This window comes from Littorina saxatilis, linkage group LG13 (assembly GCF_037325665.1).
Source record: "Littorina saxatilis isolate snail1 linkage group LG13, US_GU_Lsax_2.0, whole genome shotgun sequence".
NCBI classification, from domain to species: Eukaryota; Metazoa; Mollusca; class Gastropoda; order Littorinimorpha; family Littorinidae; genus Littorina; species Littorina saxatilis.
The window spans coordinates 29,326,674-29,352,227 of NC_090257.1; the positions used below are offsets into that span (position 1 = coordinate 29,326,674).

Sequence of the window (25,554 nt, forward strand, 5' to 3'; positions counted from 1 at the left end):
GTGCAGTCTGTCGAACGCAGAAGAAGAAGGTACAGTGGAACCCCCCTTTTAAGACATCCAATTCAAGACTCCTTCCCTTTTAACTTATTTAAGCCCCTGTTTTCTCAGATTTTCTGTTCATATCTTCTGTGAATGTACCCCCATTTTAAGACCTGATTTTCTCAAATGTTTTGAGCTCGTAATAGGGGGGCTCCACTGTATCAGACGAGGAGGTGGGTATGAGGGCAGGGGGCGATGGTAAGGTAGAGGAAAACTTGAGCTTCATGGCCAGTAAATCTAATGGAAAAGTCTGAACACGGAAATCTACAAGTTTTTGTGTTATGAGCACGCAATAGCCAACACGTTTTTCTGTTATCAGCATACAATAGCCAATACAGACAGCCAACACGTTTTTCTGTTATCAGCATGCAATAGCCAATACAGACAGCAACACGTTTTTCTGTTATCAGCATGCAATAGCCAATACAGAAAAATAAAGCATTGTGTTGTCATTTAGAGGCATAAGCATAACTATAAGGGATGACTAATACGTACAGAGAGTTTTGGCATGACGGTACGCTTGAGTCTGCCAATCTTGGACCAGTGAGGAATCTTGTTGGCGCTGATTCTGTGCAGAAGAATGTCCAGGTCAAAGCCGTAGATGTCGTGACCCTGATAGAGGAAAACAAGAATGTCACAATGATCACTTTGTTGCTGAAAACTACAAGAACACATTATTCAAATTACAGAAATTAAACTGCAATTAAAAAAACATTCAACAAATCTGGGCTTAAAACAGAGGGTGTTAGCGGTGTGAGAGACTATTAGGGTTTAACGTCCTCTTAGACCAACTGGTCTATATTGGGACAGGTATTGGTAATACGCTGAAGATATGGTGTGATACTTTGATTCAAACAAGTCCGCTGTGGCTGTCTTCTTCGACACACCAGTATTGGGTTTGTCTCGTCAAAGTATCGAAATACGATCATGATAATCAGAGACGAGAGATGATGCATGCGTGTCTTCGTGTTTTCCAAGCCCTGAGACTTTCGCTGTGAACGTGGGATCTTTTTCGTGCGCATGTGTGCACATGGGGGTGTTCGGACACCGAAGAGAGTCTGCACAAAGTTGACTCCGAGAAATAAATCTCTCGCCGAACGTGGGGATCGAACCCACGCTGAGAGCGACCAACTGGCTACAAAGCCAGCGCGCTACCAACTGAGCTACGCCCCCGCCCCGTGTTAGAGGTGTGTGTAGTTGGGGTGATGAAGGGGATTAGGGAGGTTGTGGAATGTTGGTGCAAAAATCTGTGTGGTCATGTGTTCGTATGTATGTATATCTGTATGTGGCGTTTTCGTGTGTGTTTTTTTCCTTAACGCCCAGCCGACCACGAAGGGCCATATCAGGGCGGTGCTGCTTTGACATATAACGTGCGCCACACACAAGACAGAAGTCGCAGCACAGGCTTCATGTCTCACCCAGTCACATTATTCTGACACAGGACCAACCAGTCCTAGCACTAACCCCATAATGCCAGACGCCAGGCGGAGCAGCCACTAGATTGCCAATTTCTTCTTCGTCGTTCGCTGATTGCCAATTTTAAAGTCTTAGGTATGACCCAGGCGGGGTTTGAACCCACGACCTCCCGATCACGGGGCGAATGCCTTACCACTAGGCCAACCGTGCCGGTTTGTATGTGGCGTGTGAATGTGTGTGCATAACGACCTTTGAAACAGTAAGAAATCAGCATGAATGGACCAACAACAGAAACTGCAGTTTTAAATAAACAAATACCAACTCACCACTATGAGATCGGGATCAACTTTGTGAACTTTAGCAAGCAGGAAACCCAGCAACGCTCGCTCCGTGGGTAGCACCTCCACTTTCATTTTCTTGCTCTGAAAACAAGAAAACGTTCAAGTATTTCAACTAAAACTAGACCGTCCAAATAAAAAAAGCTATCTCACTTACACATATAAATTTATTTTTTTGAAAAGGCAGATTTTTTTTTTTTAGGACACTGAACATAAATATGTGCACAAAAAACACACAGACAAAAACAGTGCAAAATTCGGAAAATGAACAGTAGTAAAAGTAGAAGAATAAACTCACTTCACGCTGAACTTTGTCCCGGAAATCAAAAGGGAAGATGAGGTCGTTTGGCTTTGAGATCACTGAAAACACAAACAAAAGCAAGCTCAGTTTTTCCCACAATAAACTAAATATGACATTCATACTTCAACACCTAGTTATCACAATTCTAACTCAGAGAAAGGCTAAAAATCCCAAAACAGGTAACTCTTATCAAACCAGTATACCGTGTCATTCTAAAGGGCTGCCCCGTTTAAAGTGGACAGACAAGCACGTCGACCCAATGGACTTTAAAGTGGACAGACAAGCACGTCGACCCAATGGACTTTATAGTGGACAGACAAGCATGTCGACCCAATGGACTTTATAGTGGACAGACAAGCACGTCGACCCAATGGACTTTATAGTGGACAGACAAGCACGTCGACCCAATGGACTTTAAAGTGGACAGACAAGCATGTCGACCCAATGGACTTTATAGTGGACAAACACGTCGACCCAATGGACTTTATAGTGGACAGACAAGCATGTCGACCCAATGGACTTTATAGTGGACAGACAAGCACGTCGACCCAATGGACTTTATAGTGGACAGACAAGCATGTCGACCCAATGGACTTTATAGTGGACAGACAAGCACGTCGACCCAATGGACTTTATAGTGGACAGACAAACACGTCGACCCAATGGACTTTATAGTGGACAGACAAACACGTCGACCCAATGGACTTTATAGTGGACAGACAAGAACGTCGACCCAATGGACTTTATAGTGGACAGACAAGCACGTCGACCCAATGGACTTTATAGTGGACAGACAAGAACGTCGACCCAATGGACTTTATAGTGGACAGACAAGCACGTCGACCCAATGGACTTTATAGTGGACAGACAAACAATCAATATGAGGTGAATGAAGAAAAAAATCCTGTAATCCATATCAGAGTTCAAAGATGAAAAACGAGAGTAAGAAATGTTGCAGAGTTGTACAAACCAGAAAAGTAGTGCTGGTAGATGGGGTCGGGAGCTGGCTTGTCCATGTGGAAGTCACTGTGTATCAGGGCAGCTGCCCCCACCACCTGGTACACACCCACAAAAATGATAAACGCGCACCAAAATACATTGTAACATTCACAAAATGTTTCAAAACCAACCAAATGACCAATCAATAATCATGATCAATTTGGACAGAACTACACACTCCAACTGCAAAGGTAAAGAAAACGAGAGAGAAGCAACAACAGACAACAACAAAATTACAGCTGTTATAAGTATTTTTTTAAGCATATTTTCAATTGCATAACAATACAGTAAATAGATATATATAGAGAGAATACTACATGGCTTGCTGTGTCGTACCAGATTTACACAAGTTGCTTTTTAAAATATTGAACTGCGAGCGAAAGCGAGCTGTTCACTATTTGAAAAAGCAACGAGTGTAAATCTGGTACGACACAGCAAGCCATGTAGTATTCTGTTTATCCTATACATACTGTACTTACGTGTATTTTACTGAATATGTCCTGCAGTCGATGCAGCTAAATTGAAGACGCTTGTTTTGGAACATCGGTCTCTTCTAAAGCCTCGTGCAATCTATTACGTCAAAGTAAAGAAACGTCACTCTGAAAGTGTGGCATGACGTGTTAGTTCTAAAAATTCATCGAGGGTAATTAGCGAACGCAATTTTTTTTCTATAATAACGTTTGTCTCAGTGACTTTGGCATCATAAGCAGTTGAACAAGAAGAGCAAACGCTCGATCGAGTCACTTTCGCAGTTCTGAATATTATATGAGGCATCAGATGGACAGGAAGAAATTGCTATTCACAACACAATGAGTCACGTTCACATAAAATTTGAGCCCGGTCACTTTTATAGTTTCCGAGAAAAGCCCAACGTTAAGTTGTGTGTTGCCGAACAGAAAAGGCTAGTTATCTCCCTTGTTTTTCTGATAACGTTCGTAAAAGGCTACAGATGTAAATACTTTGATGTAAAGAATAATCCTACAAAGTTTCAATCACATCCGATGAACTTTGTCAAAGATATAAAATGTCTAATTTTTCCTTTGACGCTGACCTGTGACCTTGAAAAAGGTCAAAGGTCAACGAAACCATCGTTAAAGTGTAGAGGTCATTGGAGGTCACGACTAAACAAAATATGAGCCCGATCGCTTTAATAGTTTCCGAGAAAAGTCCAACGTTAAGGTGGTGTCTACGGACGGCCGGACAGACTAACACTGACCGATTACATAGAGTCACTTTTTCTCAAGTGACTCAAAAAACGGGTCCCTGCCAGACTTGCTTGACATGACCTCATTTACATGATATACACACGTGTGATTTGAACGATTATTATCTCACGGGTGTCTCTCTCACGTATGTAGGATAACTATAAGAAAACACACACACACACACACTCACCTCATTCTGATGTGTCTTGGGGTTGGGCAGTGTGCGCAGATTGAGCGTCAGGACGACGAGAGGTGGGGGTGGGAGAGAGGCAGCGCTGATGGTCACATTGTCAGGTTTGGACACCACAGCCTGAAAACAAAACACAAAGTGAACAATTCTGTGATAGCGCTAGCTACAGTGAACAAACACCACCCCTACCCCCTTATTAGGCCCCCCCCAAAAAAAAGGTCTGTTTACGGTAACATAGGCCAAAAAAATAGGGTCGGTAGGTCGGGAATTTTTTTTTTTCCCAAAAAACATATTTTTACGTTATTTTGCAAAAAAAAACCAAAAAGATTTCCCCCCCCCCCCCCCCCCCAAATGCCAAAAAAGTCTAGGGTCGCGCGAAAAAAATAGCGTCGGTCGGGTTACCGTAAACAGACCTTTTTTTTTTTTTGGCCTAAGACCTTACTTTTTCAGATTGTCTTGTCCCAATGTCTGTAAATTAGCCCTTACTTTAGGGCGGGGATGTAGCTCAGTCGGTAGCGCGCTGGATTTGTATCCAGTTGGCCGCTGTCAGCGTGAGTTCGTCCCCACGTTCGGCGAGAGATTTATTTCTCAGAGTCAACTTTGTGTGCAGACTCTCCTCGGTGTCCGAACACCCCCGTGTGTACACGCAAGCACAAGACCAAGTGCGCACGAAAAAGATCCTGTAATCCATGTCAGAGTTCGGTGGGTTATAGAAACATGAAAATACCCAGCATGCTTCCTCCGAAAACGTAAGCAAGTCGCTTCGTCTTCGGCATGGTTGCTGTGTGACTGTGTGAGGGTGTGTCATGAAATCAAACTGCTGAGAAATGCGATGATCAGTGTGAGTTGTGTAATGGAATTAAAAAAAACGACTACCGGTATTCGAGATGGAGGCGAGTTCTTGTCACGTTTTGTTCCCCATGATTTTTTCCCAATTTTTTTGTTTGTTTTGTATTTCACACACGGATTAGGCGCTTCGTTATACAAGGCGCAGGGGTCAAACTCGAGGAAAAAGTCGCGCCTTATGACCCGGAAAATACAGTATAACATCCTGTCCTACAAAACCACAAATTCATTCATGAGCTCTCTCTCTCTCTCACTCTGTCCTACATAGCTTGCCTCAATAAAAGCAAGAGTAATTAACTCTTCCACAACCCATACAAACCGAACAAAGTTACTTCCCAACATCCTCTATTGAGCCTCAAGTCGATTTCGCAAAGTCTTTTTACTAAAAAGTCATTGCCAAAACTTTGTGAAGTCAGCTTCGTGAAGTCAACTTTGCAAAATCATTTTACTGAAAAGTCATTGCCAAAACTTTGTGAAACCAGCTTTGTGAAGTTGACTTTGCCTTATTAATTTAAGGCTTTATAGTACTTACCTCTACTTTGCACCAACTTATTGGTGGATTCACCGACTCTGCAACAAATACAAACAAGTCAAGGTCACATGAAATAACACTGGATTTTAGTTCGCACTGAAACTAGACTTTTTAAGACATTTTGATGCACAGAGAGAAAAAGTACCAATCATCAAACTGTGGTCTGTATGTACTCACACATACACAGATGTGGAAAGTTGTTCAGACAAGAAACTGGAAGGACACACACACTTTCATTCATGGTTTTTCTCTCTCAGAAAACCAGCATGTCTTCAACTCAGGAACTACAACCATCTTATCCCAGTGAAGCTGGAGGTATCCCACGAACGCTATACTGTAATCGACTTGAGAAATGTTCATACCGATAATACATGATAAAGAAGGATTCGTTGTGCCCGATCAGGGGCTACAGTTGGATATGGAAGTTCACCAAAAATTGGGAACATACTAACTAAAAATACGGTGGGTGCAATAGGTGCCCCCATTTTGTGCACATGTGTTAGTGTTACTGTTTGTGTGTGTGTGTGTTTGTGTGTGTGTGTGTTTGTGTGTGTGAGTGTGTGTGTGCACGCGTGCATGAGTCATTACTCGTGTGCGTGTGTGTGTGTGTAAGAAAGAGAGAGAGAGAGTATGTGTGTGCATGAGTTTGTGTGTATGTTTGTGTGTGTATGTCATGTGTGTTTGTTTGTAAAGGTGTGTGTGTCCGCCTGTCTATGTGCGTATGAGTGTGTGTTTTGTGTATATGAGATTTGTGTGAGTCACTGTGTGTGTATGTGTGTGTATGTGTGTGTGTGTGTGTGTGTGTGTGCATGAGTGCATCTATATATATACGGCTTGTGTGTGTGTGTGTGTGTGTGTGTGTGTGTGTGTGTGTGTGTGTGTGTGTGTGTGTGTGTGTGTGTGGGTGTGTACGTGTGTCTGTGTGTGTGTCTGTGTGTCTGTGTGTGTGTGTTCGCGATGCACGGCCAAAGTTCTCGATGGATCTGCTTCAAATTTGGTGGGCATATTCAGGTAGACCCCGGACACAACCTGGTCGATGAGAATTTTCAACACGTGCTCTCAGCGCGCAGCGCTGAACCGATTTTGGTTTTTCTGTTCATCTTCCCAGATCCATTCCCAGTAACTCTTCCTTATCTTCTCCAGTGTTTTGCGTTTATCTCCCTTCCTTCGTGTGGCGTCAATCCATATTCCCGTTACTATTTTTAGAACACAACGCTCAATCCATATTCCCGTTACTATTTTTAGAAGGTATTACTCTTCCTTATCTTCTCCAGTGTTTTGCGCGTTTATCTCCCTTCCTTCGTACGGTGCGCCGGCAAAGCCGGCGTACACCCGGCAAAGCCAGGTCCCGGGTATTTGGCTCTACTTCTTCCCGGCGAAGCCGTACCCGGGAAGCGGGTATTCATCTAGTATGTAAATGTGTGTGTGTGTGTGTGTGTGTGTGTCTGTAAGAAAGAGAGAGAGAGTTTGTGTGTGTATGTGTGTTTGTAAAGGTGTGTGTCCGTTTGTGTGCGTATGAGTGTGTGTTTTGTGTATATGAGATTTGTGTGAGTCACTGTGTGTGTATGTGTGTGTATGTGCGTTCATGCATGCATGCATATGTAAATGTGTGTGTGCGTCTGTTTGTAGAGAGAGAGAGAAAGAGAGAAAGAGAGAGAGAGAGAGAGAGAGAGAGAGAGAGAGAGAGAGAGAGAGAGAGAATGTGAATGTGCATGAGTTTGTGTGTAGGGCCTATGTTTGTGTGTGTGTGAATGAGTGTGTGTGTGTGTGACTTGGGGTGTGTATATGTGTGAATGTGTGTGTGTGTGTGTGTGTGAGAGAGAGAGTGTGAGAGAGAGAGAGAGAGAGAGAAGAGAGAGACAGAGAGAGAGAGAGAGAAGAGAGAGAGAGAGAGAGGAGAGAGAGAGAGAGAGAGAGAGAGAGAGAGAGAGAGAGAGAGAGAGAGAGAGAGAGAGAGAGAGAGGAGAGAGAGAGAGAGAGAGAGAGAGAGAGCGGATTTGGGCAATCTCCCGATATAACCCCGTCGGTTCAATCTTCAAATGGTTCTAAACTACAAACACCGTACCGGTTATGGATTCCTACAACGGGATACCGGAATAGGTCCTGTAAATATAGTAACGGAAAAACCAAGTTCAACACCACTCTATATATACTCCAGACGTCACGTGACGGAAAGAATGTCATCACACCATTGAAATGACATTCTTTCCGTCCCCTATAGGCGACGAAATAGGTCAAATTTTGTGCACTTTTTAGTGGAAAATGCTTCGACGCCGGAGCGGGTACTGGACCCAGTGCCGTTGTAGTGCAAGTGTACTTTGTAGTGCACTTGCACTACAACGGCACTGGGTCCAGTACCCGCTCCGGCGTCGAAGCATTTTCCACTAAAAAGTGTGACCTATAACCGGTACGGTGTTTGTAGTTTTGAACCATTTGAAGATTGAACCGACGGGGTTATATCGGGAGATAGCCCGGATTTGTCCTTCGCTGGGGGTATGCAGTGCCTTGGCATTGCACTTCTACTTAATTTTTATAATTTTATAACAAACGTTTTACTCATTCTAAAGCAGACAGAACCACACACAGTGTGATATTTTGCTTTTTTTGTTTCTTTTCTTTGTTCCTTGTGATGTGGAAATACGCTTATTTGCGGAAAAGTGGGAGCCCTGCCCTTGGAATTACAGCGAAACTATGAAGGTACACAGGATTGTGTACGTGCACTACTCACGGACTCCATGCAGGTCCAACCAGCAAGGGCCTTTCATTTTGCGGTCAATCAACAGGTTCTCCAGGCTGCAAGATGACAAGTAACACACAGGTCAAAACAACTGTTTGTTTTTCTCATATACACACACATGCACATACACACAAATGAGTGCAAATAGAAAGCATCAGAACAAATAACAATGAGGTGTGAGCGACGAAAGAAAGTTATTTAAGTGAATGAATGAAAGAAAGTGGCTTAACTGAACAAAAAACTTGAAATGTGAACGACAGAAAGTGAATGAACGAAAAAAAAGTGATGTAACTAAACAAACAACCTTGAAATGTCACTTTTTTTGGTAAGTGACGACAGAAAGTGATGTCCCTGAATAAACCACCATCAGGTGTAGGAGCCGATGAAAAGTAATTTAAGTGAACGCATTAGTTTCAAACGTGAGTGACAGTTGACTATGACGCAACAGAATGAATTACCTTGAATTGTAAGACTCAGAGACGACAGAAAGGGACAAACTGAACCAATTATCAATCAATCAATCAATCAATATGAAGCTTATATAGCGCGTATTCCGTGGGTACAGTTCTAAGCGCTTATCGATCAATCAATTACCTTGATGTGTGAGTGCCGAAGACATGACTGAAGGTCTCGCCGTGAAGGTCAGAGGGCAAAACCGGCAGGTCAGCCTGGAAAACAGGTCAAGGTGAAATGTTTTATTTTCATTCATTCACTTGGTTATTTGTAGGGCAGGAGCAGGGCTGGGGGTAAATTCAAGGTCATAGGAGCCACCTTTGGCTTTTTTTCCCCCTTCCATATTTGCAGTTACAGTTTTAAAATGTGTTGTGTGTGCACTTTCTGTGCTGAAATGGATTCTGGTCGCCTGATTCACAGCAGATCAAGTTTATTGCACAGCTGGTTTACATTCTTGATCAATCTAGAATTTGTTCAGTTTTGATCAGAAAACTTTATTAAATAAAAAAAATTAAAAAAATTAAGCATGGTAGTTGGTACAATCCATCTGTGTGAGGGAAAAAAAAAAGAAGCTAACATCAAACATAGGAATTGGGATGCACAAAAAGTCTACAAGTGACCCATGACTAACAACCCGACCCCCCCCCCCCCCCCAAAAAAAAACAAAAAAAAATACATTGCATCTTTGGAGCTAACGAAATAGGGTGATTTTTGCCTAATGTCTGGGCATATTTGACTATCATATGATCCCTCTCCCCATTTTTCCTGCTTGAAAGTACATCACATCTTTCATTGAATGGACAATGACAATTACTACATAACAATGTTTATACTCACTGCGTAATGTACTTCCAGGTAATCTGATTCAACTGGGACATCTGCCTTTTCAAAGGCATACTTCTTGGTCGCTTTCTGCAACACAGAAACATACTGATTTGAGACCCGAACACAGTATGTTATGCTACACACTCACGAAAACAAAATAAATGTTCACAGCAGAGAAAAACAATGTTATTCATGTATTGTCTTAACTGCTGATATGCAGATTTCAAACTGATTTGCCAATGATAAATTTTATGGCAAAGTTGCACAATAAATTATAGCAATACCCCTGTGTTGCCCATTTGAAAATATCTCACCAGCAATACATATTTCGATATGTAAGTGAGAATAAAATGTTCCCAAAATGTATACCCAATTTAATTTCAGACTCCTTCCTCTCTCAATCAGCTGGCGTTAATTAGGTCTTCCTAATGTCCTGTGAACCAGTTTTGTGAAAATGCAGGTCAAACTTGTGCCTTTTTTGTCATCCATGCATAGAGACATCATCTTAAATGCACAGCCATTCCCGTGCAAACAAGTGGGCTCACCATCTCAACTCGTTCCTTTTCTGTGCTATGTATTTGTCATCCAACTCTGACTCTAGAATCTGTTTTGCCTCAACGACTTCCCACAGACATGTCTCTCACCTTGGACTTGAACTTTGTGATTTTGTGTCTCTCGGCCATCTTGTCGTTGAACTCCTGGTACACGTCCATCATGCTGACCGGCTCCTCGGTGTCAATCTTGGTCTTCAGGTCCATTTTCTGCAAACGAAAAACAAGAAAAGCGTGTTATTGGAACGTTTAATTATAGCAAAACAAAACGTTACAGTCACTGATCTTTGACCTAGGGGTCTTTTAAGTGGACAGACAGACAAACTTATCTGACAGATACTAAACTTATCTGACAGATACTAAACTTATCTGACAGATACTAAACTTATCTGACAGATACTAAACTTATCTGACAGATACTAAACTTATCTGACAGATACTAAACTTATCTGACAGATACTAAACTTATCTGACAGATACTAAACTTATCTGACAGATACTAAACTTATCTGACAGATACTAAACTTATTTGACAGTTACTAAACTTATCTGACAATTTGTCCAGAAGCTCACTCCGAGAACACAAGTGATACAATCTTTTTTCTTTTTTTCCCCCATTTTCTGTAAACACGGACATCTGTAGCCATGCAGTGTTGTACAGTGGAAGTCCCACCCCCCCCCCCCCCCCCCCCCCCCCGAAGACTCTCTCCCTTTAAGACCCTATTTCCTAAGACTTTCTTTTCATAACCTATGTAAATTGACCCCCATTTTAAGACTCCATCCATTTTAAGATCTGATTTTCTCAGATTTGTGTAGGTCTTAGCAGGGGGTTCCACTGTACCCAGACACAGAGGACGATAATAGGTCAGTTGGACCTGGTTTTAAAACATATATCGGTCAAATTGTTTTGGCCGCAAATGTTGTGTCAAAGCCATCAGACATTCGACCGGCCTGGAGTCCGAACTATGCATCAGATCAAGAAAGTATTAATAAAAGACCAAAGGCCGAGGCCTGGGAACAACACTAGTCATAAACGCTTCTCATGAAAGATTTATTTATGAATACCTCCCTCCCTTCTCTTACATTGGGGTGTGCACGTTAAAGATCCCACGATTGACAAAAGGGTCTTTCCTGGCAAAATTGTATAGGCATAGATAAAAAATGTCCACCAAATACCCGTGTGACTTGGAACAATAGGCTGTGAAAAGTAAATATTCGCCGTAATGGCTTGAGATTTACTGGCCGATGTGAATGCGTGATATATTGTGTAAAAAATTCCATCTCATACAGCAGAAATTAATATGTAAAGCGCTTAGAGAACGTCAAGCGCTATATAAATCTCCCATATAAATAAATAAAAATAAAACGAACATGTAAACTACCACAGATTTGTCCAGGATTTTACATTGGCCGAGAGCCTCTCTCACAGGAGTTACCTGCCAAACAGGTCTATCGCTCTTCGTTATAGTTTTGTAATGGACCCCTCCAACCTATTCATGTCTGTCAGCCAAAAGACTTTGAGGCAGCCAATCACTCGCCTCACGTTATGAATATTAACAGCTAAAATGTTCTCCCAAACTTTCACTCACGATGAACATATCAGGTCTGGGATTTCTAGTTTACTAGTGATTTATGCGTACTGACTGAAAAATGTTGTGCTTTAAGCATTTTTAAGGGCACACGGAGGCTCTTTTCTTACACAATTAGAAAAGGACTTCGTAGTATTTACGACGAAACCGACACGGTTGGCCTAGTGGTAAGGCGTCCGCCCCGTGATCGGGAGGTCGTGGGTTCGAACCCCGGCCGGGTCATACCTAAGACTTTAAAATTGGCAATCTAGTGGCTGCTCCGCCTGGCGTCTGGCATTATGGGGTTTGTGCTAGGACTGGTTGGTCCGGTGTCAGAATAATGTGACTGGGTGAGACATGACGCCTGTGCTGCGACTTCTGTCTTGTGTGTGGCGCACGTTAAATGTCAAAGCAGCACCGCCCTGATATGGCCCTTCGTGGTCGGCTGGGCGTTAAGCAAGCAAACAAACAAACAAATTTACGACGAAAGGCGTATCATTCCCAAGCCTCACATATATTTTGACTGTTTTGTTTTTTCTTGGCTAAGAGAGAGCAACAGATTCTGAATCAACATCAAACAGAGAGGAATTGACATAAAGCACATTTGACACAAAACAAGTAAAGCAATTTCACTTGATATTTCATGTGGTCGATGACTATTTTTGGGGCAAGCCAATCTGCATGGCACACTGAGATTGGGTGGTGCCTAAACACAGCTGTCTATATACTATACTCCTGTGACCAGCAACCCCTGATTCTCACTGCCGAAAACCACTGACCGTAGCTCGAGGCAGAAGGTAGATCTTGCGCTCGATGTGTTTGACGGTGACACAGCAGCTGACGTGCGTCTTGGCCGACTCAATCCACACCTTGCCGAACAGGTACACAGAGCCTGAACAATGGAACAGAGAGCAGAATCAGTACAGGAAAACCAACACAGCAAACAGAATAAATAATAAAAAAAAAAAGGTTGTTATTGGAACTTTATATTTAATATTTGTCACAAAATAAAACGTAACATATTTTGTAATAAAATAAAACGTTCCAATAACATACCTGTCTTGGTTGTTTTTTTCCAGAATTTTTTAACGTTGGCAGTTGACTTGTTTTTGGATTTCAACACAGCATACAAGTAAACAAACAAGACAAAAGATCAACTGAGATGAAAGTTGCTTATTCATTCAATGTTTCTTCTTCTTTCAGGTTCTTTCTTTCTTTATTTGGTGTTTAACGTCGTTTTCAACTACGAAGGTTATATCGCGACGGGGAAAGGGGAGAATGGGATAGAGCCACTTGTCAATTGTTTCTTGTTCACAAAAGCACTAATAAAAAATTTGCTCCAGGGGCTTGCAACGTAGTACAATGTATTACCTTACTGGGAGAATGCAAGTTTCCAGTACAAAGGACTTAACATTTCTTACATACTGCTTGACTAAAATCTTTACAAAAATTGACTATATTCCATACAAGAAACACTTAACAAGGGTAAAAAGAGAAACAGAATCCGTTAGTCGCCTCTTACGACATGCTGGGCAGCATCAGGCAAATTCTTTCTCGTCCTAACCAATATGGGACTTCCCCTAACCCGCGGGGGGATTCTTTCAGGTGCCAGGGCACTAATTCCTTACCACTAATAACTCGCCCCACTGCTAGTCAAAATCCAATAGCCTGTCTGCTTTCTGTGCATTTTGAAATTGACACTTCTTCTCGTTCGCTCAAACACCTCTGTCTTTGTTTGTTCGTTCATGGGCTGAAACTCCCACGGCTTTTACGTGTATGACCGTTTTTACCCCGCCATTTAGGCAGCCATACGCCGCTTTCGGAGGAAGCATGCTGGGTATTTTCGTGTTTCTATAACCCACCGAACTCTGACATGGATTACAGGATCTTTTTCGTGCGCACTTGGTCTTGTGCTTGCGTGTACACACGGGGGGTGTTCGGACACCGAGGAGAGTCTGCACACAAAGTTGACTCTGAGAAATAAATCTCTCGCCGAACGTGGGGACAAACTCACGCTGACAGCGGCCAACTGGATACAAATCCAGCGCGCTACCAACTGAGCTACATCCTCGCCCTAAACACCTCTGTCAAACTACACAATTAATTCAACCAAAAATTCCTGCTCTGCACAAGAAAATAGCCAGGTTGTTGATTTTTGGTATCTGTCCAAGTGAGAGGCATGCTCTTATTCCAAGGACTGGTAGTGTAAATCAATTAAGATCACTTGCATAAGAAAGAAAATATCTTTAGTCCAAGCAGTTATGGATCACCCTGGACAGATATGTGGAGGTGCAAATGACTGTTTACATCCGAAGGTAGGTGCAGTGGTACCCCCCTTTTAAGACCTCAAAAATCTGGAGAAATTCAGGTCTTAAAAAGGAGGGAGTCTTAAAATGGTGGTAGGGCGGGGATGTAGCTCAGTCGGTAGCGCGCTGGATTTGTATCCAGTTGGCCGCTGTCAGCGTGAGTTCGTCCCCACGTTCGGCGAGAGATTTATTTCTCAGAGTCAACTTTGTGTGCAGACTCCTTGGTGTCCGAACACCCCCGTGTGTACACGCAAGCACAAGACCAAGTGCGCACGAAAAAGATCCTGTAATCCATGTCAGAGTTCGGTGGGTTATAGAAACACAAAAATACCCAGCATGCTTCTTCCGAAAATGGCGTATGGCTGCCTAAATGGCGGGGTAAAAAACGGTCATACACGTAAAATTCCACTCGTGCAAAAAACACGAGTGTACGTGGGAGTTTCAGCCCACAAACGCAGAAGAAGAAGAAAAATAAGAAAAATGGGGGTACATTTACAGAGGATATGAACAGAAAGTCTGAGAATACAGGGTCTTAAAAGGGAAGGAGTCTTAAACTGAAGTGTCTTAAAAGGGGGGTTCCACTGTATCTTTCATCCAGAAATCAATGATCAAAATTTTACCTGGCTGTTTGTAAGGATCCTCAAAAGCATCCAGCCAATAGAATCGGAGGACCTGGTTGCCATCGTCATCGGCAACCAATGGCAGCTCTGACCCTTCCATGTGTACATCCATCACGCTTTCTGATTGGCCGATGTCTTCGCATTTGATGCTCTCCCACCCATTCAAGAGTTCTTCACTGTATTTGTAGGACAGAACACAACATATATTTGCAGGCATACGATCGTGAAACTGTACGCACACACACACAAAAAGCAAAGAAACATGCCCCACGAACATTTCTAACAAAAAATTGATACAAGTCATGGCTAAATCTGTCCTAAATTGTTTGGGCCAAGAGAGCGCAACAGATTCAAAATCAAAGTCAAACAGAGGAATTGACACAAAATAAGTAAAGTAATTACATGGTAGACTTTTCACCAACTTAGTCTCAACAACTCGGGAGCTACCCAAACCAACAAAAGTTGGTGATAAGTTAGTTGAAAGTCTGCCATGTGAACGGCACTTAAACTGACCTGGTTATCGCAGGCTTAGTTTCAACAGCGGTAACATCCTTCTCTTTCTTGACGGAGAAATCATCATCACCATCGTCGTCATCAAAGTTGATGTCATTGAGATCCATGGCATCATCTGAGGGAATATCAGCATGTGCATTAGCTGACAGATAATATGAAACATGATCAGTAACCTTCCTAAAAACTTGTAAAAGACAAAGCTTTCATTACACAATATATGCAATACACACACGCACGCGTGCGCGCAATAACACACACCCACATCCATGTTCTTGTATACGCATACACATTCTGTGTTGTCGTTGTCTATTTTCTCTCGCACAAACAACAAAGATGCATACACATTGTAAATCCTCCACACACAAGAGATTCTCACCATGTCTGTGTTGTGCCGGCACGCCCCCATGCACCTCATCAAGGTGTGATGGGACCTATTCCGAGTTCTACTCTCTCTCTTTCTCACACACACATGCGCACCCCCCTTCCCCCCTACACACAAAAGATTCTCACCATGTCTGTGTTGTGCGGGCACGCCCCCATCCACCTCATCAAGGTGTGATGGGACCTATGCCAAGTTCTACTCTCTCTCTTTCTCACACACACATGCGCACCCCCCTCCCCCCTTACACACAAAAGATTCTCACCATGTCTGTGTTGTGCGGGCATGCCCCCCTCCCGATCCCCCCTACACACAAAAGATTCTCACCATGTCTGTGTTGTACGGGCACGCCCCCATCCACCTACACACAAAAGATTCTCACCATGTCTGTGTTGTGCGGGCACGCCCCCTCCCTCCCTACACACAAAAGATTCTCATCATGTCTGTGTTGTGCGGGCACGCCCCCTCCCCCCCTTCACACAAAAGATTCTCACCATGTCTGTTGTGCGGGCACGCCCCCATCCACATACACACAAAAGATTCTCACCATGTCTGTGTTGTGCGGGCATGCCCCCTCCCCCCCTACACACAAAAGATTCTCACCATGTCTGTGTTGTGCGGGCACGCCCCCATCCACCTACACACAAAAGATTCTCACCATGTCTGTGTTGTGCGGGCACGCCCCCCTCCCCCCCTACACACAAAAGATTCTCACCATGTCTGTGTTGTGCGGGCACGCCCCCCTCCCCCCTACACACAAAAGATTCTCACCATGTCTGTGTTGTGCAGGCACGCCCCCTCCCCCCCTACGCACAAAAGATTCTCACCATGTCTGTGTTGTGCGGGCACGCCCCCTCCCCCCCTACGCACAAAAGATTCTCACCATGTCTGTGTTGTGCGGGCACGCCCCCCTCCCCCCTACACACAAAAGATTCTCACCATGTCTGTGTTGTGCAGGCATGCCCCCTCCCCCCCTACGCACAAAAGATTCTCACCATGTCTGTGTTGTGCGGGCACGCCCCCCTCCCCCCCTACACAAAAGATTCTCACCATGTCTGTGTTGTGCAGGCACGCCCCCTCCCCCCCTACGCACAAAAGATTCTCACCATGTCTGTGTTGTGCGGGCACGCCCCCCTCCCCCCTACACACAAAAGATTCTCACCATGTCTGTGTTGTGCGGGCACGCCCCCTCCCCCCCTATGCACAAAAGATTCTCACCATGTCTGTGTTGTGCGGGCACGCCCCCCTCCCCCCTACACACAAAAGATTCTCACCATGTCTGTGTTGTGCGGGCACGCCCCCATCCACCTCCACACAAAAGATTCTCACCATGTCTGTGTTGTGCGGGCACGCCCCCATCCACCTCATCAGCATCTGACAGCACCTGATCCACGTTCTCCATGTCCTCCTCCTCCTCTACTGGCTCCTGTTTGACCTTCACCTCTGCTCGGCGCTTCATTGTGGACTGAAACCAAACCGTAGGAATGACTCAAATGATGAAACAATTTAATCCATCAATATAAGATGCGTAAGGCTTACACACACACACACGTTTTTGTGTGGTTTTTTTTAACCAATAGACGAATTCTGAAAATACCTGTTTTCAATTTCACTAGCTGTGGAAAAGCCAGTGCCACAGTTGAGCCAAACTATCAGAAGCATCGCAGTCGGAAAATGAGATCTGGTGTGCTTTGCGCACTGACCTCATCACAGGTACCAGTGTACCTCACATTCACACTGTCTTCTTCAACATGTGTCATTGGTATTTGAAGTTTTATTGAAGAGAAATGAGCGGTTACCATTGTGTCTGTTGTAATATAACTCATAGAACAATAATTATGCAAATGATACTAAAAGACAGATCAGGAATTCAAATCAAATCAAATCACATGGAGAAATTGCCAATTTTGGGGGGACCTAGATTTGGATACCACACAGAGCAATAAGCCTTACCACAGGCAACACAGGAACGATATCAAGGTCAAGAGAACGCTTTGATGTTTTCACTTCTTGTTTGGGCGCGAGTGGTTTTGTCTGGCGTGTGGGAGCAGGGACTGCCTTGGGCTTCTGACTCTCCGGCTTCACCAGGAATGGGTTGATTGCCTTCCTGCACACAGACATCAATAAAACAATAAGAAAACAAAATGTCACTTTTTTTGAGACATCTCACCACAGTCACTTTGAGACATCTCACCAGTCACTTTGAGACATCTCACCACAGTCACTTGAGACATCTCACCAGTCACTTTGAGACATCTCACCACAGACACTTGAGACATCTCACCACAGTCACTTGAGACATCTCCCCACAGACACTTGAGACATCTCACCACAGTCACTTTGAGACATCTCACCACAGTCACTTTGAGACATCTCACCACAGTCGCTTGAGACATCTCACCACAGTCACTTTGAGACATCTCACCACAGTCACTTTGAGACATCTCACCACAGTCACTTTGAGACATCTCACCACAGTCACTTGAGACATCTCACCACAGACACTTGAGACATCTCCCCCCAGTCACTTTGAGACATCTCACTCCAGTCACTTTGAGACATCTCCCCCCAGTCACTTTGAGACATCTCCCCCCAGTCACTTTGAGACATCTCCCCACAGTCACTTTGAGACATCTCCCCACAGTCACTTTGAGACATCTCACCACAGTCACTTTGAGACATCTCACCACAGACACTTGAGACATCTCACCACAGTCACTTTGAGACATCTCACCACAGACACTTGAGACATCTCACCACAGACACTTGAGACATCTCACCAGTCACTTTGTTGTTTTGATTTCGATTCATAACTTTGTTCATCTCACCAGTCACTTTGTTGTTTTGATTTCGATTCATAACTTTGTTCATCTCACCAAAGCCACTTTGTTTTTTAGATTTTTAAACGCTTGAGATACAAATGATGAACTTATCTCAAAATCATCGATGAATCTCATGCACACAAACATGTTCACACCACTTTCATTAGTCATACATCACAGGATTTAAAATGAACTACTAATGTCTTCCAAGGTACAGTGCAATCCCTATAAAACAAGAAGGGCAAAGCCCATACGACTCACATGCTTGACCTTGACATGGTCAAATAACTAAACCTAGCAATGACATCATACACTAAGAACTGCTTTACACATTTTTCCTACCAAAATACATGTGACCTTGACCCAAGGTCAAGGTCATCCAAGGGCATGCAACACAAAGCTGTTAATTCAAGACATAGGAAGTACAATGGTGCTTATTGGCTCTTTCTACCACGAGATATGGTCACTTTTAGTGGTTCACTACCTTATTTTGGTCACATTTCATAAGGGTCAAAGTGACCTTAACCTTGATCATATGTGACCAAATGTGTCTCATGATGAAAGCATAACATGTGCCCCACATAATTTTTAAGTTTGAAACAGTTATCTTCCATAGTTCAGGGTCAAGGTCACTTCAAAATATGTATACAGTCCAACTTTGAAGAGCTCCTGTGACCTTGACCTTGAAGCAAGGTAAACCAAACTGGTATCAAAAGATGGGGCTTACTTTGCCCTATATATCATATATAGGTGAGGTATTGAATCTCAAAAACTTCAGAGAAAATGGGAAAAATGTAAAAAATAGCTGTTTTTTAGGCAACATTTATGGCCCCTGCGACCTTGACCTTGAAGCAAGGTCAAGATGCTATGTATGTTTTTTGGGGCCTTGTCATCATACACCATCTTGCCAAATTTGGTACTGATAGACTGAATAGTGTCCAAGAAATATCCAACGTTAAAGTTTTCCGGACGGACGGACGACTCGGGTGAGTACATAGACTCACTTTTGCTTCGCATGTGAGTCAATAAAAAACAAGCCCCCCCCCCCCTTCAAGACAATGCTTTGTACGTATAAGATTATTATTTTAAAAGGCCTGTAAATGTACATTAATTTTGGGACCGCCTCCTTTTCAACAAAGAATGCGTCAGATTTGTAGGGAAAGGGGTCCACTGTAGGCTTCAAAATCACATACCAATATCTTTTAAGATGAAGGCAATAAATCTATCCAGCAAAGGAACAAGGCAATGCAAAACCACAACAGATGTAAAATGTTTTAATGCTCCAGAATACATAAAACAGTGAAAATTTATACACACATTTAAAGAGCTGAAGATGATTTTTACTACCACCAAAGATCCCCCAATAAACATACACGCAGAAGCACTGCTTTTTCATTACTTATACAGTGGAACTCCCCTTTGAAAACCTTGCCTTTTCAGATTTTCGGCTAATAGCCTTTGTAACTTACCACCATATTTTGTAAAGCTCTCCCTTTTAAGTTTTAAGACCTGAATGACGGGCATTGTGGCGGGGTGGTCAGACGTTGGCCTCCTAATCGGAAGGTCGAGGGTTCGAATCCCGGCCGCGGCCGCCTGGTGGGTTAAGTGTGGAGATATTTCCGATCTCCCAGGTCAACTTATGTGCAGACCTGCTAGTGGCTTATCCCCCTTCGTGTGTACACGCAAGCACAAGACCAAGTGCGCACGGACAAGATCCTGTAATCCATGTCAGAGTTCGGTGGGTTATAGAAACACGAAAATACCCAGCATGCTTCCTCCGAAAACGGCGTATGGCTGCCTAAATGGCGGGGTAAAAAACGGTCATACACGTAAAATTCCACTCGTGCAAAAAAACACGAGTGTACGTGGGAGTTTCAGCCCACGAACGCAGAAGAAGAAGAAGAAGAAGACCTGAATTTCTCAGATTTTTGAAGGTCTTAAAAGGGAGGTTCCACTGTAGTCATAACTCAACTAAATCCAGCCACACGAACAGAAGTCCATACTAACTTGGCGGCAGCTGCTGGTTTGCTGGCCTTGCCGCTCTTGGATAAGACGGGCGTGGAGGTCTTGGTTCCTCCCTGCAGCTCTTGCATCAGATCACCCAGGATGTCATCACTGGCCACGCTCACGTCCCTCTGGTCAACAGACGGGTAGAAAATTACACACAGCGACACATGCAGGTGAGCAAAAAGCCGGAGACAATGGCTTGTAGTTGTAGTAATCAATCAAGCAGAAAATTGCAACTCTTCGCGGAAAGCAGCCAATGAGCCATGCTGCAGAATTTTGGATATGTCTAAGTGAAAAGAAGCTCTTATCCAGTGTGAATCTAAAAGACTCCAAAGTTCCGTAAGGATTTACAAGATGTGAAGAAAAAATCTTTGAAGACATTTCCTTGATAAAAAAAATATATCTTGAAATGAAAGGGAGAAAATGAAACAGCAAACTGAAAGGAGATTGGAGATTTGTTGGAAGAATAACAAAACTTCATCAAGACAACACACACACACACAAAGAAAGGAAGAAATAGGATATTTCACACACACACACACACAATGGTAAGATGCTCGGGCCAGATCTCCATACTTTTCACTCTTTGAGTCTTTCCCTCCTAATTTCAGAAAAAAACGCAAGAGAACACATGCGTGTCCAAAGAAAAAAATCAAGTCACCTCTGGTTTCCTCTTATTGGAAGCAGCAGCAGCAGCAAACATGGTCTTAATGTCTTTCTTGGGCTTGGTACCTGGTCGTACTATGTTCTTGTTCTTCTTCGATGCTCCCGGTTTTGATTTGCCTGTAACATGCCCCAACATTTTTAACAAACAGCCATTGTCCTGAATTGTGAAATGTATTCTCACAGCAAATTGAGATCATTTCATATTATAATTATAAAGTATAATTTTGACCCCAAGAAAAATAAGTTACTGTTTGTTAAACCAAGCTAATCATAGAACATTTTCTGAAGTAAACTCAGCAAAACCAGATGACAAAAGGAGATGCACCACACAAAACCAGATCTCTATGACAATAGAAAATGACACGAAATAAAACTATACACACATAAACCAACAAATCATAATTATAATGGATAACTTTTCTAATAGTGCAAGTCCTTGTGATGTCCTGGTAACATCAGACTACGTCATTGATACATGTACGCGTCATGTACGCGTCATCGCCCAGCCTCGCTCTGGGCAGACGCCATATTGGAACTGATGAGTTCCACGTGCCTACCACAGCGTCTCATTAAAACCTCCTTGTTAAAACACACCAGCTGTGTTTTTGTTCTTAATTACGTGTTCCACTTACAACACTACAGTCCTGATAACAGATCCAAACGTTTTACAATTCCAATACAAGAAGCAACAATAAAAAAACACACACAAAAATGTAACGTTAACTAACATAGCAATAAGACTAAGAACAAACAAGTCGCGTAAGGCGAAAATACAATATTTAGTCAAGTAGCTGTCGAACTCACAGAATGAAACTGAACGCAATGCCATTTTACTCGTAGCATCGTCAGGCCACCGCTCATGGCAAAGGCAGTGAAATTGACAAGAAGAGCGGGGTAGTAGTTGCGCTAAGAAGGATAGCACGCTTTTCTGTACCTCTCTTTGTTTTAACTTTTTGAGCGTGTTTTTAATCCAAACATATCATATCTATATGTTTTTGGAATCAGGAACCGACAAGGAATAAGATGAAAGTGTTTTTAAATTGATTTGGACAATTTAATTTTGATAATAATTTTTATATATTTAATTTTCAGAGCTTGTTTTTAATCCGAATATAACATATTTATATGTTTTTGGAATCAGCAAATGATGGAGAATAAGATAAACGTAAATTTGGATCGTTTTATAAATTTTTATTTTTTTTTACAATTTTCCGATTTTTAATGACCAAAGTCATTAATTAATTTTTAAGCCACCAAGCTGAAATGCAATACCGAACCCCGGGCTTTGTCGAAGATTACTTGACCAAAATTTGAACCAATTTGGTTGAAAAATTAGGGCGTGACAGTGCCGCCTCAACTTTCACGAAAAGCCGGATATGACGTCATCAAAGACATTTATCAAAAAAATGAAAAAAACGTTCGGGGATTTCATACCCAGGAACTCTCATGTCAAATTTCATAAAGATCGGTCCAGTAGTTTAGTCTGAATCGCTCTACACACACACACAGACACACACACACACACACACACACACACACGCACATACACCACGACCCTCGTTTCGATTCCCCCTCGATGTTAAAATATTTAGTCAAAACTTGACTAAATATAAAAAGCAGTAAAAAAGCGAATAGACAACAACCAACAAACACAGCAACAATTATCAGTGTACCTTCACCCTTAGTGACAGACTCTTCATCCATGTCATCATCGAAGATCTCTCTTCCATCCTCCACATAACCGGCGCCATCTGTTTTCATCACAATTCAAAGACCTGTTAGTTTTCATCACATCTATTACAGATTAAAACACGTCTTTACCTATCTCCAACACTTTTTGGCGCATCTTTACCCTGTGAAGTCAAGGAACATCACAGAAAAAGAACATAAAATATATTTTTTTATAAACAGACACGAGCTAAGTCATTCAAAAATCAAAACATGTAAGCTGTTCAAGTGATTAAAGCAGTTTAAAGCTGCTTACTCGGATATGCATTACAGCATTTACTACTCAGCTGATAAAGTCGGACACTAAATTACAAGAGAATAAAAACAGTGTCAGATAAACTGTACAAGACATTCTCACCATCATCGACAATCCAGTCATCTTCCTGGCGTTCTCGCACCATGTCTGAGTATTCTGATTCCTCCACAACATCGTACACATTCTTCTCCTCCAGCAGCTGAAACACACAGTGAAGTCACGTTGCATCTTAGGTCCCCAAAAATAAAACGTTTGTTTCTGATGAAACTGCCAAAAATTAGGGTCGGTACGTCGGCTATTTTTTACATTTAGTCAAGTTTTGACTACCGTACTTTCCGGGTCATAAGGCGCGACTTTTTTCCTCGAGTTCGACCCCTGCGTCTTGTATAACGAAGCGCCTAATCCGTGTATGAAATACGAAAAAAATCAAAGAGACCGCTTGAGTACCAGTCAAACAACTTGTGATAAGGCATGTTTCAGCTACTAGGTACTGCCCTGCCTTTGATCTGGCCGCACACACAGATTTCCACTCTGTTAAACTCGGTCACTGACCGGTCACTGACCCCGGTGCAGGAAGTGTTTCCTCTCTCAGATATGACAGGGGAACCACCTCTCATGGCAAAAACTGGGTCATTGACCCCTGGGAAGAAGGTCGTGTCTATAAACAAGGCCACCCAGCTATCACAATGCCTTTGATCTGGCCGCACACACAGAGCACACATATTTTCACTCAGTTAAAGTCGGTCACTGACCCCGGTGCAGGAAGTGTTTCCTCTCTCAGATATGACAGGGGAACCACCTCTCATGGCAAAAACTGGGTCATTTTGGTGCGCCCTATTGACCCCCTGCGTCCAATGGGTGACTGGATTACAATTTTTTTTAAAAAGAAGGGGGTGCGTCTTAGACAACGAAGTGCCTTGTCACCCGGAAAGTACGGTAAATGTTTTAACGTAGAGGAGGGAATCGAGACGAGGGTCGTGGTGTATGTGTGTGTGATTGTGTGTGTGTAGAGCGATTCAGAGAAAACTACTGGACCGATCTTTATGAAACTTGACATGAGAGATCCTGAGTATGGTATCTCCAGACCTTTTTTTCATTTTTTTGATAAATGTCTTTGATGACGTCATATCCGGCTTTTCGTGAAAGTTGAGGCAGCACTGTCACGCTCTCATTTTTCAACCAAATTGGTTGAAATTTTGGTCAAGTAATCTTCGACGAAGCCCGGACTTTGGTATTGCATTTCAGCTTGAAGGCTTAAAAATTAATTAATGAGTTTGCTCATTAAAGTTGTCATTAAAATCGATTTTTCGCAAACAGATTTAAAATTGATTGCATCGTATACTTCATCACATTCTGAATCTAAAAATATATACATATGTCATGTTTACTCTTAAAATGTGATCACAATTAACGAAAATACATTAATTAGTCTTACGATTAAAATTTAAGAAATCGATCCAAAAATGATTTCATCTTATTCTTTATCATTTCCTGATTCCAAAAACATATAGATATGATAGGTTGTATTCAAAACAAGCTCAGAAAGTTAACAAGAATACAGAAAAGCGCGCTTTCCTGCTTAGCACAATACACTACCGCGCTAATCTGGCGTGTCAATATCACTACGTTTTGCACGTGGGAGGTGAGCGATTTCCTTCACGCGGGGATTGACGAAGCTGTACTGTCTTGGTGAAAAAATACAGTGCGTTCAGTTTCATCCCGTGAGTTCGACAGCTTGACTAAATGTAGTAATTTCGCCTTACGCGACTTGTTTTTTTATAGTTTGATTTTCTATTTACAGTATATTATACAGTCGCATATATATACATGGCTTTTTATTGGCCAGAAATTGTGTGAGCTGTCTCCTGGATGTTGGAGAAGAGTACTTTTCCTTTTAAAGTCTGCAAAATCAATCCCTAAATTTTTGTATTCATGTTTTTCTCGGATGGTTGAAAACATTTTAGGGTCGGGAGGAAAAAATAGAGTCAGTCAGTCAGGGAATCGGAATCATTAAATCGTTTTTATTTTGGCCTTAATGCAGTTCAGAATTAAAACAAAACAGGTCAAATAGGCAATGTTCAGAAATGACTGTTAGGTTTGTAATTGTATGGGTTGTGAAACTGAAAGAGTGAATACTGTGCTGTGCTGTAAGCAGCTGTTAGTGAGTCAAACTTTCCTACATGACAATCAGTCACTAGCGAAGGGTGTCTGAAACAAGTGGACAAGGAGCATACATGTGTTGTGTAGTTCTAAGCTT

General features: G+C 42.6%; 1 protein-coding gene across 1 annotated transcript in view; it reads right to left on the reverse strand.

The window, feature by feature from the left end:
- The window catches only part of LOC138945461 (DNA polymerase alpha catalytic subunit-like), a 57,562-nt gene that overhangs the window by 30,111 nt on the left and 1,897 nt on the right, over window positions 1–25,554 (reverse strand). The window contains exons 3-21 of the mRNA XM_070316891.1: window positions 23,400–23,496; window positions 22,987–23,064; window positions 21,309–21,430; window positions 20,648–20,775; window positions 17,772–17,925; window positions 17,148–17,283; window positions 15,440–15,554; window positions 14,927–15,102; window positions 12,780–12,892; window positions 10,526–10,642; window positions 9,894–9,968; window positions 9,198–9,271; window positions 8,595–8,659; window positions 5,867–5,904; window positions 4,489–4,608; window positions 3,065–3,149; window positions 2,092–2,153; window positions 1,782–1,877; window positions 535–651 (exon numbers count right to left, since the gene is read on the reverse strand). Coding sequence (XP_070172992.1) covers window positions 535–651; window positions 1,782–1,877; window positions 2,092–2,153; window positions 3,065–3,149; window positions 4,489–4,608; window positions 5,867–5,904; window positions 8,595–8,659; window positions 9,198–9,271; window positions 9,894–9,968; window positions 10,526–10,642; window positions 12,780–12,892; window positions 14,927–15,102; window positions 15,440–15,554; window positions 17,148–17,283; window positions 17,772–17,925; window positions 20,648–20,775; window positions 21,309–21,430; window positions 22,987–23,064; window positions 23,400–23,496 — 1,968 coding nt within the window. The remainder of the gene's footprint in view (window positions 1–534; window positions 652–1,781; window positions 1,878–2,091; window positions 2,154–3,064; window positions 3,150–4,488; window positions 4,609–5,866; window positions 5,905–8,594; window positions 8,660–9,197; window positions 9,272–9,893; window positions 9,969–10,525; window positions 10,643–12,779; window positions 12,893–14,926; window positions 15,103–15,439; window positions 15,555–17,147; window positions 17,284–17,771; window positions 17,926–20,647; window positions 20,776–21,308; window positions 21,431–22,986; window positions 23,065–23,399; window positions 23,497–25,554) is intronic.